Source organism: Sturnira hondurensis, unplaced genomic scaffold (genome assembly GCF_014824575.4).
Source record: "Sturnira hondurensis isolate 20B ecotype Veracruz unplaced genomic scaffold, ASM1482457v3 Scaffold0003874, whole genome shotgun sequence".
Lineage (NCBI taxonomy): Eukaryota > Metazoa > Chordata > Mammalia > Chiroptera > Phyllostomidae > Sturnira > Sturnira hondurensis.
The window spans coordinates 7,581,646-7,593,816 of NW_028076505.1; the positions used below are offsets into that span (position 1 = coordinate 7,581,646).

The window sequence follows — 12,171 nt, forward strand, 5'->3', positions numbered from 1 at the left end:
TTCATGGTAGTCCATGCCCATAGGACAATATGGAAAGAAATTAGGCTCTTGGGACTTCCGGCCAAGATGGAGGCATACACACAGTGTGTCTCCTCACACAATGAAAAAAAGGACAACAACAAATTTAAAAACAAAAACCAACCAGAACTGACAGACAATCTAACTGAATGGAAGTCCGACAACTGAGGAGTTAAAGAAGAAACATCCAGACCAGTAGGAGGGGCAGAGACAGGCAGCTGGGTGGACAGGACAGGTGGCAAGGTGGCAGCTGGCAGATTGGGCAAGGTGGTGACTTGCAGACTGTGTGGTCCCACATTCGAGGGCAGATAAACTGGGAGGAACAACTAGGGAGCGAAACAGATCACACAACCCAGAGTTTCAGTGCCGGGAAATAAAGCCTCAAAACCTCTGACTGAAAACACCTGTGGGGGTTGGGGCAGCAGCGGGAGAAACTTACCTCACAGGAGAGTTCACTGGAGAGACCCACAGGGTCCTAGAATGGACACAAGCCTACCCACCCTGGAATCAGCACCAGAGGGGCCCAATTTGATTGTGGGTAACGGGGAGTGACTGAAAATCTGTAGAGATCAGAGCAAGTGCTACTGTTCTCCCTCTCGGACCCCTCCCCCACATAAAGCATCACAGTGCAGTGACCTGGGTTGCCACACCCTGATGAACACCTAAGGCTCTGCCCCTTACTATGTAACAGGTATGACAAGAGAAAAAAATGGCCCAAATGAAAGAACAGATCAAAGCTCCAGGAAAAATACAACTAAGCAACGAAGAGATAGCCAACATATTAGATGCACAGTTCAAAACACTGGTAATCAGGATGCCCACAGAGTTGGTTGAATTTGGTCGCAAATTAATGAAAAATGAAGGCTACACTAAGTGAAATACAGAAAAATGTATAGGGAACCAACAGTGATGGGAAGAAAAGCAAGACTCAAATCAATGGTGTGGACCAGAAAAAAGAAAGAAAAATTCAAGGAGAACAGAATGAAGAAACAAGAATTCAAAATATGAGGAGAGGTTTAGGAACCTCCAGGGCAACTTTAAAAGTTCCAACATTCATATCATAGGGGTATCAGAAGGAGAGGAGGAAGAGCAAGAAACTGAAAACTCATATTTGAGCAAATAATGAAGGAAAACTTCCCCAATCTGGCAAAGGAAATAGACTTCCAGAAAATCCAGGAAGCTCAGAGAGTCCCAAAGAAGTTGGACCCAAGAAGGAATACACCAAGGTACATCATAATTACATTACTCAAGATTAAAGATAAGGAGAGAATCTTAGAAGCAGCAGGAGAAAAGGTGACAGTTACCTACAAAGGAGTTCCCATCAGACTGTCAGCTGATTTCTCAAAAGAGACCTTACAGGCAAGAAGGGGCTGGAAAGAAGTACTCAAAGTCATAAAAGGCAAGACCTACATCCAAGATTGCTCTATCCAGCAAAGCTTTCATCTAGAATGGAAGGGCAGATAAAGTGCTTCCCAGATAAGGTCAAGTTAAAGAAGTTCATCATCTCCCAGCCCTTATTAGAAGAAATGTTAAAGGGACTTCTCTAAGAAAAAGAAGATAAAAAATATGAACAGTAAAATGACAACAAACTCATAGTTATTAACAACCACACCTAAAACAAAAACAAAAACAAACTAAGCAAACAACTAGAACAGAAACAGAACCACAGGAAAGAAGATTCACATGGAGGGTTTTCCACGAGGGAATGGGAGGAGGAGAGAGGGGGAAAAGGTATAGAGAATAAGTAGCACAGATGGTAGGTAGAAAATAGACAGGGGGAGGTTAAGAATAGTATGGGAAATGTAGAAGCCAAAGAACTTATATGTATGACCCATGGACACGAACTAAAGGGAGGGAATGTGGGTGGGAGGGAGTGAGTGTGCAGGGAGGAGGGGAATAAATGGGGGAAAATGGGACAACTGTAATAGCATAATCAACAAAATATATTTTAAATTAGGCTCTTAATCTCAGGGAATATGTATGTCAAACATGCAAAAGAGATTTTATAAGTACTAGAGGCAGTGAAATCTACCAAATCAGACTGCCAAAAGGCACTGCCCAGGACAGCAGAAGAATGGTTACTAAACAAGCCAGGAAACCAAACTGCTGATAAAGCAGCAAGACCAGCTGCCCAAGGGCCACAGTTTCACGGGCCTTTAATGCTCTACCTGGACTTGTCAGAATTTAGACCACGTTACGTGGAACGAGATGAGGAATGGGCCCATGAATGGGGATTTTCTAACACCGACCCTAATTCTATATGGAAGATCAACCTCACAAATCTTATTCCCTGAGCCTCTAATATATCTCATCCTCAAAAACATACATGAATAGACCCTTTGTGGAAGGAATGCTTTAATGGACCTCATTAGACCACATCTGAAGGGCCCTTATTTACAAAGAGTCTTTCAGGAGATTGTCCGAACCAAAAACAGATATGCACCAAAAACAATCCTAAAACAGAATGTGCCCCAACAGTAAAGGGAGTACAATATAAAGGGAAATGTCCATTTGAGGACTGGCAAGTTGGCTTTACACAGATGCCTAAAACTATGAGAAACTTTAAATCTTTACAGTTGTTGTAGACATTTTTTCTGGATGAGTTGAAGCATCCTCCACTAGAACTGAGAAGACAACTGAGATTGCAAAACTTCTAATCAAAGAAATAATCCCTAGATTTGGACTTCCTCACAGCATTCAAAACAACCATGGATCAGCATGCACTTCAGAAACCTCCCAGAAGATAGGACAGGCACTACAGATTCAATGGAAACTACATGGATTTTGGAGACTCCAATCTATGGGGAAGATGGAGAAAATGAACTACACAAGAAAGAAGACCCTGGCAAAAATATGTCAGGGGACTCATTTGAAATGGGACTAGGCACTCCCTATTGCTTCACTCAGGATTAAAGCAGCATCCCAAAGTGGGCTCAAATTAAGCCCTTTGAAAGGTTATGGAAGATCCCCCCCAAGTTTCTGTTTTAGGAACACCCCCTCTGGATTTAGAACATGAATCGAAAAGCAAACAATAAGTAGAATATCTAGAGCAAAAACCTATCAATTCTGCACAAGTCTGCTCATTGCAGGTCCATTTACCCATCTGAGGAGCCCTTATACCTGTTCCGACCAAGACTCTCAGTCTTACTGATGACCTGGATGACTCAAGGTCCTGAATAGCAGTTAACCAAGCAATGGACCAGTCCCCACGATGTCCTGCTGACAACATACTCTTCCCTAAAGCTCATGGGAATCAAACCTTGGATCCCCTACACAAGTATAAAGTGGGTGCTGCATAAGGAGAACCTGAATCTTGCTGCTGGTGTTGATACCGAAATGGAAAACTGGACCTGTTCTCCTGAAGGACATTTAAAATTCCTCTTTCAAAGAGGGACAGCACCTCCCAAAGATAAGTGACAATGTTACTCTCTCTTTTATTCTCCATTTCCCAGAGAGTGGCTTCCTTGGCAAATTTATTCTGCTTTTGGGTGTGCCGCCCTATAGATCACAGCGATCCTTTTGTCTCTCCAGTTCCCCCTGAACTACTAGACATAACCCTTATTAAACACATGATTGACTGTCTGCACATTAGTTCTTACTTTGGAAGCCCAACTCCATCTCTTGAAATATGAAGCAGCCTACCAGCTTTGCTTGTTCAGCAGTGCCCAAGTGTAGAAACTGCGTATACTGCCCTCTCAAGACAGCAATTCTTCTCCCTCACATAAAGGTTTTCCTCCATTCCTTATCCCAAATCCCACCTTCCTTTAGTAGATAGTAAGAATCTCAGGAGCTGGGGATAGGTAAGACTACATCCTTTGACAGCAGGAAGTAATTATATAAGATACCTGCTAGACAGAGTGCTGGGAAGTCTCCCCCATTAGCCAAGATGGCAGCAGGGGGAGGTTCTTAGATTGTGTGCCAAAAGCTAGAAAAATAAATGGATACAGCCCAAGCACACCAATAGCTAGACAAATGAATAGATAGGTCCTCAGGCACGCCAATAGCTAAAAAGATAATTGGATAGGAAAAAAAGCCCTCCCCTTCCTATCCCTATAAGAACCTCATGGTTGAGCAAGAAGACTGAGATGGTCTTTGAGATGGGAGTCCACCAGTCTCTCAGGTCTCACAACACCTGAATAAAACCTCATTCCTTTTGCACCAGCACCTGCCTTACAAGTTTAGTTTTGTTGTGTTATACAGTCAAACCTCCATTTTGTTCAGTTACATTCCTCCTAACAAGGTTCTCTACTTCCTATTAATTAATACTATTTTGCCTTCCTTCCTATATTATCATCACTTTTCTGTTTCATGCCTTATCTCTGCTGCCTAAAGCCATACATGGTAATAATGACCACAGGACAGAGAAAGCTCTATTCTGAATACACCTGATGTTAGAGAGCCAGAAATCAGGCTGGTTCTAATCCCACCCCTGTCTTCACAAATAAAATGCCCTTGACCCTAGATCGAGTGGAATATCACCTTAAACAAGGGCAGTGTGCCCTCCCTCCAGCCTGTGGAGGCAGGGCTGAGGTTGAGTGGTTGGGCTTTCAATAGCCTGGAAGGTTGACCTGAACTATGGGTGCAGGTGGCTGATCCCTGATCCTCAGCAGGAGCCCAAAGCCACTCATAGAGTGTGGGTCCCCTCACATGGAACAGGGTGCTGCCTAAGCAAATGCTCCCCTCAATGTTGGGAGAATGACTGAAAAAGGTAATATAGCTTCACAAAGAAGCAAGAAAGGGAAATCCAGGCAAAGAGATAGGACCCTGTATACCCAGCATAAGTCCAAATATTTCAAAACCTTTAAGGTGCCTCATCAAGACAAATATAATTCATTTTCCAAATCATAGTCAAAGACGTGAAAGAAAACATAAGACTACTCTACGAAATGAGTGATGAACATGTGAACATGAAATATGAACTGACTGGCCAAATTTCTGTAGTAATATAAACTAAAAAGATAACAGGATATTAATGTTCTATAGTATGTATCACATTAAAATAACTGGGATAGGTGTTAAGGAAGAGAGGACACTGGGGGGTTGGGGGGTGAATACCATTGCTTCTTGAAAACATCCTATCAGGCCCTGGCTGGTGTAGCTCAGTGGATTGAGCGCGGGCCTGCGAACCAGACAATCGCAGTTCGATTCCCAGTCAGGGCACATGCTTGGGTTGCAGGCCAGTTTCCGGCAGGGGTCAGTTCCCTGCAGGGGATGCACCAGAAGCAACCATACATTGATGTTTCCTTCCTCTCACCTTCCCTTCTCCTCTAAAGATAAATAAATAAAATATTTAAAAAAAAAAAGAAAACATCCTATCATTATTGACTCAATAAACACATAGAAATGGAATAAAGCTACACTGCTAAAATACGAGGTGAAATACACAACAGAACAGTCTAACAGAACACAACCATTTAAGAAAGATTTTCTATCTCCTGACTCAAGCTCTCTCACAAACTTGCTCTAGTCAAGAATTCTATTTGGAAATGTGCCCTTTTATAGCTCTGTCATCCATGAGAATGGCCTTTGCCCTGAGAGTCACTGAAGTCTCAGGCTGAGCCGCAGAATGAACATGTGTGGAAGCGACTTATGCTCAACCTGCAGCAAGGAGCCAAACCCAGTTGCACTGCTGTGTGATCAGACCCACTCAGCTAAGACAACACACATCAGTCAACCTCTAATCAATTCCACAGGAGCAAGAATAAATGCTGGTGTAAGCCACTGAAATCTGAAATGTTTGTTATACAGCCTTGTGGCAATAACTGATACAGATGGCTTCCCCAAAGGGACTCCATAAGCCATTTAAAGGGTGCCTTTCTCTGCAGGGTCATAAAGAAATAAAAGCTACTTACCAGGTTCACCTTTCTTCTTTGAACCAGACTTCTTCTTTGCTGGAGCCTCTTGCTTTGGTGCCTCCTGGCTCTGAACCGTATCTGCATTTTTGCTCTGGTTAGGAGTTGACTCTGACTTTTTACTCTGATTGGCAGATGCATCCACCTTTTTGCCTTGGTTGGGGGACCCTTCTGACTTTTTGCCCTGATTTGGAGTTCCCTCTGCCTTCTTGCCTTGATTAGGGGCTCCCTCTGCTTTTTTCCCCTGGTTTGCAATACCCTCTGCCTTTGTGCCCTGATTAGCAACTAAATCTGCCTTTTTGCCTTGATTCTGAGCCCCTTCAACTTTTTTGCCCTGATTCTGGGCCCCCTCCGCCTTTTTGCCCTGATTCTGGGCCCCCTCCGCCTTTTTGCCCTGATTCTGGGCCCCCTCCACCTTTCTGCCCTGGTTGGGAGCCCCCTCCGTCTTTTTGCCCTGGTTGGGAGTCCCCTCAGTCTTTTTGCCTTGGTTCTGAGACCCTTCCGCCTTTTTGGCCTGGTTCTGAGCCCCCTCAGTCTTTTTGCCCTGGTTCTGAACCCCCTCTGCCTTTTTGCCCTGGTTCTGAGCCCCTTCCGCCTTTTTGCCCTGATTCTGAGCCCCGTCTGCCTTTTTGCCCTGATTCTGAGCCCCCTCTGCCTTTTTGCCCTGATTCTGAGCCCCTTCTGCCTTTTTGCCCTGGTTCTGAGCCCCTTCTGCCTTTTTGCCCTGATTCTGAGCCCCCTCCGCCTTTTTGCCCTGATTCTGAGCCCCCTCCACCTTTTTGGCCTGGTTCTGAGCCCCCTCCACCTTTTTGGCCTGGTTCTGAGCCCCCTCCACCTTTTTGGCCTGGTTCTGAGCTCCCTCCGCCTTTTTGGCCTGGTTCTGACCCCCCTCCGCCTTTTTGCCCTGGTTCTGACCCCCCTCTGCCTTTTTGCCCTGGTTCTGAGCCCCCTCTGCCTTTTTACCCTGGTTGGAGGTGCCCTCTGCCTTCCTGACCTGGTTGGGAGCCCCTTCTGCCTTTTTGCCCTGGTTCTGAGCCCCCTCTGCCTTTCCACCCTGGTTGGGGGTTCCCTCCACCTTTTTGCTCTGATTTTGAACACTCTCTGCCTTTTTGCCCTGGTTGGGGGTCCCCTCCTCTTTTTTGCCCTGGTTAGGGGCTCCCCCTTTTTTACCTTGATTCTGGATCCCATCCACTTTTTTGCCCTGATTCTGGGCCCCCTCTACCTTTTTGCTCTGGTTCTGGGCCCCCTCTGTCTTTTTGCCCTGGTTCTGGGTCCCCTCTGCCTTTTTGCCCTGATTTTGGGCCCCTTCTGCCTTTTTGCCCTGGTTGGGAGTTCCTTCTGCCTTTCTGCCCTGGCTGGAAGTTCCCTCTGCCTTTTTGCTCTGGTTCAGGGTCCCTTCTGCCTTTTTGCCCTGGTTCCGGGTCCCTTCTGTCTTTTTGCCCTGTACAGTACTTGTGGCTGGGGTACTGAACTTGGCCCCCACTGGGGGCACAACCACCATAGGCACTTCCTTAGGAGCAGTTTCCAAGATGGCAGCCTTTGAGGCAAGAACCTGAATAGAATTCACTATAGAACTAACTGCTGGTTCCACCTTTGCTACTTTTTTCTCTTTCTTCTTTTTGTCCTTAGGGGAGGAGGCCAGCTTCTCTTGGGGCATGGCTGGTACCGTGGCTATAGGGGTCATGACCACAGGGGGATGGACTGGGGTTGGGGCCACAGCCATTGCAGGTGCCCTCGCTGGGTCTTTAAGGAGGATGGTCATGTTGGGGGCTGGCTCATGGTCAGGTATCTTCCCATTGGGTTTCTCTTCCTTTTTCTTGGTTTTTCCTTTTTTCTCTACTGTTTTCTCCTTCTTTTTCTTCTCCACTTTCTGGTGATGAGTTTTTGCCATTTCCTTGCGCTGATTGGCCAGAGCTTCTTCATATGATGTCTCCTTCATGGAGAAGGTTGACACCAGGAAGATGCCAATGGCAGAAACAACCATGAATCCACCAAAGACTACAACCCCCAAGGTCTGAGTGTCGTAAATATCCATTCTGGCTTGCTTTCTGTTACCTGCCAAACACATACACATAGATTACCTTTTGCATAAACAAAGACATTTAGTTCCCATCCCCACCCCCATCATCAAACTTAAGGTTTCATTGATTCCTAAAACTGATAAAGTCAAAGAAGAAACAAATCCAGGCAATCTCTGATGTCATACATTCTTACCTGCTCCTCCCTAGAACTGAGCAATTTTTAAGCAAGATATGAGAAGTCCTTTTCAGTGCCAGCAGACACAAAACACTGGGAAAATGTCAGAGTGCAGGAAAACACTGGAAAAATGTCTGTACTTACGCAATATGATGCCCTGGAAACTCAGAAGCTTTGATCACAATTCAAATATTCCCCACATCAGGAGTTGAACATGCACACGCGCACAAGTACAGGCCAGGTGTGAAAAATAGGGAGTGGTGAGGACTGTGGCAAAAATGCCCCACTAAATTAGGGAGCTAGTGTCAACTGCCATACCTGATTGGCCGTAAACCTTTTTTACTCAATGTAAAATTGACAAAGTTTAAAAAATACCATGTAAGCCTGATATAGTAGGCAGTTAAAGATGAGCAGAGTAGGAATGATAAGCCAGATATGAAAGGTCACCAGGGCAGGAAAGCCCTAGGTGCCTCGTACCAGACTATTCTAAGGTAGAACCTTGCCCCCAGGATGACCGGTTTCATATAGCTGGTCATGTGGTTCAGACCCGCCCCTGACCTTTCCTACCCTGGCACATCATTACTCAAGCAGTAGATTCCCTTCAGAGAAGGAACCCTTCCTTCAGAAGGGACCAGAGAAAAGCCTCATACAACTCCCATACAAACCCTTGCATGACCACTCCCCTCAAGCATTAAGCCCCCAAGACAATGAGGTTCTGAGCTGTATCAAATAATCTTAGGAACAAAGCCTAGGGTCTGTTGATCACAGAGACAGAGTATTGGTCAAACTAGAGATGACATCTAGGCCTCAGTTGTGTTTTGGCTCCAGGCCCAAAAAAACAGCAAGGCCAGGCAAGGTGATGCCATGGTTGACATCAGGACTAGCTGCCATGACTACTGCTCCCCGCCCAGGGGCCGACCAATCAGTACAGATCACGATCCTGAAAAGACACACCTGAAAAGCAGATGAATATTCTACTGAGACCGTCCAGTCCAGAGACCTTCCATAAAAGTCCTTAAAACTCAGCATGTATGTGCTCTCTCTCTTTTCCCCACCCTCTTCTTTCCTCAGACATACTCCTGGCCAGGCCTTTTCTTCCCCCTTTCTTCTCTGAAGGCATGTACCATTGCTTTCTTTCTTCTAAGTTCCAAGGGCCTCTCTTTTGCCCTGGAATGCATTTCCTGAGTCCACACAGCATAGCTGGCTCGCTTCTTCCACAGCTCACTTCCTCTACCTCTGTGACTTTCTAAATAAACTTTGGCTTGTATGTGAGTCTTGATTCGGAATTTTTATTAGCCAAACTCATGGACAGAGGTCTAACATCTGGTACCATTTGCCCTTAACAAGACAAACCAAACACTTCTGCAGGTTTTGAGCAGTATCATTCTGGCCAGAAGGCCCCTGATGTGCTATCTCGACTCTGTCACCTCCCTATTCCCCCATGCTGGTAAATACAACTGTCCAAGGTCAGGAACGAAAAACTTTTCATTACTAGTCTGAAAACTGACCACAAATTTGGTGAGAAAAAAATGGTCTTTTGCCAGTGATAGCTGCTTATGAGTTACAGGACCCAAAATTCACACACTATGAAGCAGGAGGTATCAGTCTTGGGAGGCCCACAAAAGACTCCAGGTTTGGAATGTCTCATCTGGGGGCTGCAAAGAGGGGGGGAGGACAGTGTCATCAGGTCCAATCCTCACCCCAGAGAAAGGGCCCTTTGCCTGGTAACACATTTCAAACCAAGAGGAAAAACCATCCCTTGCCATGCACCAAAGTCCAAAGGGTCAGAGGTAGGCTGGTCCACACTTTCCTGGCTGACAGGCCAGGCTAGATTTGACTTCAGTGAAGAACTCCAAGATTTATTTATTTGGATACAATCAACTTATATCAACTAATTTTGATGTTAGTATCACATTCCCAGCCCTGTGAATTGGAGTGAAAAATAGAGCCTAGTTCCCTACGGAGGATCATCGGTGGAATTAGTGAACAGAATATGAATGTGTGACAGGTGGATAAGGGAAAGCGGAAAGGGGAAGAAGAGGAGCAGGGGAGGTGGATACCCGTCCCTTGCATAATGCCCCCAAATCTAGACACAGCATGCAGGTCACGCCCAGGCTTGTCAGTGGCTTAGAAGTTGAGATTCCTCTTCCAGAGGGAGTGGGAGAGGGAAACAAGAGCAGGAATTTCTAAACAATTTTGAAATCTGAATTTTGACCTTAGGCATTTTAAAGAAGGAACAGAGAATGGAGATTGTTTTAAATGTCTCAGCATTATGTTCTAAGAAAAATCACTGTCCTCTCAGAACAAGTACACTATTTCTTCTTTTTTTTTTTTGTCCACACGCAAGGACATTTTTTCCTTACTTTTTAGAAAGAGGGAGAGAAACATGGATGTGAGAGCGAAGCATCAACTGGCTGCCTCCCATATGCACCTGGACCTGGGATGGTATGTGCCTGGACCAGGGACCAAACTCACAACTTAGGTACCTGCCCCAACCAGGAATTGAACCCGCAACCCTTCAACTACAGGACTACACTCCAACCAACAAAGCTATATAAGAGGCACAAGCACATTATTTCATAGTGCTTTTCAAATAAAACCCTTGCACGAAGATGGTTTAATGTGCTCCTGACAAAAACTTCACACATAAGCTTTCCATGGTGGTAACTCCATCAGCTACAGCTGTGATACTGCTCCTAGCCTATCACCCTGGGTCTGCCAAACCAAGTGAAACTCTTCTTTCCAGTCAGAACCTCTGAGACAGCCTCATGAAATCTTCAACCTGGGCAAGTGGACCATGACCTATGGCTGTAGGTTCCAACAGTGTAGTGCAATCCACAGCCAGGGTGCCCTCATTTATGAGGGTCGACAGAATATGTCCCAAATTTGTCCTTTCAGGAACACACTCACAAGCTAAGTGTCAAAAAGGAACCTGTGCCTTGCTAAGCCCTGGAGGGCTCCATGGGGTGGGAAGGCAAGGACAAGAAGCCTTGGAATGGTCTATAGTCAATCTCCATTTCTTGGTGGGCATCTACCAACTGAAACTCCAGTCCTCACAAGGACCTCACAGAACTTCACCAATGGACACATTCGGGTACAAAAACTATATTATAATCACTACATTCAGTCTATTCACATGACAAAATTCCTCTAAAACACCCCTTCTCCAGAGGCAGCAAAATATCAGGGGCCTGAGTCACCCTGGCCAAGTCTCTGTAAGATCCAAGTGGCTTCCCAACAACTCTGCCCTTGAGGGGTGTTCTCTCGTGGAGCTGCAGGTCACCAGGCTGCTACAAAGCAGGGTCTGTCCCTGTCGACCACTGTGGGGCCTGTGCAGCCTCATGGTTTAGGCAGAAAAACCAAAGTTAAAAAATTAGCCTTGAATCTTTCTGAAGTTAGGCAAACATGGAATATAAAAACATACTCTCTGTTGGGAGCACAAAATCCAGAAAGGCCAGCTTGGGAGAACACCTCCCTCAGCAGCACACCCAAGTCTATGTTTGACAGCAGTGCAAATGTGTCTTCCCAACTTTTGCAGAATGGGCAAGTTGCTCCAAAAAGAAATTACACCCCCACCACTAATTCCTAGATCAGAATTTCTTTTAAAAGAAATCTTTCACAGGAAAATAAAAAGCCCTAGCCTTAAGGAGTAATACACTAAAACATGCAGGCTAAGGCCCTATCACCACAAACAGCAAAGAAATACAGTGAAAGCCAGTCTTCCTGCTGCCCTGCAGGATGCGCTTGGGTGGGAACACAATGGGAGATGCCTGTTTCATGGGAATGCAGATCATACAGTGCTCACACAATCAGCATTCAGAGTGCTTTGTTTCGTCCCATAGGCCATGCCCAGGCTGGCAAACAAGGTATATGCTGGCCCATATTCTACATGTGAGCTGACCATAAAGCACCTATATTCTGTCAATTTTGGATACTTCTATGAAAATTTACTTGTCCTTACTATTGCTACTGCACTTAAACTGTAAAGCAGAAAGGCAAAGGCCTGTAAAGGAAAGCCTCCCACCCAGAGGCTCCGGGACCACTCACTCCCAGGCTCAGCTGGCTCAAACTCACTGGCCCATCTTGAAGGTCCTGAGAGAATGTC

At 45.6% G+C, this 12,171-nt stretch overlaps 1 protein-coding gene across 18 annotated transcripts in view; it reads right to left on the reverse strand.

Annotated features, from left to right (window-relative positions):
* The window catches only part of RRBP1 (ribosome binding protein 1), an 83,246-nt gene that overhangs the window by 44,731 nt on the left and 26,344 nt on the right, over positions 1-12,171 (reverse strand). For 4 of the 18 annotated variants that reach the window (XM_037043102.1, XM_037043095.1, XM_037043087.1 and 1 more), the window contains exons 2-3: positions 6,796-7,925; positions 5,871-6,705 (exon numbers count right to left, since the gene is read on the reverse strand). In XM_037043102.1, the coding sequence (XP_036898997.1) occupies positions 5,871-6,705; positions 6,796-7,905 (1,945 nt within the window). In that variant the 5' untranslated portion in view covers positions 7,906-7,925. Of the gene's footprint in view, positions 1-5,870; positions 7,926-12,171 lie in introns of all 18 variants that reach the window. The other 14 variants (XM_037043099.1, XM_037043094.1, XM_037043097.1 and 11 more) reach the window with 14 other exon arrangements.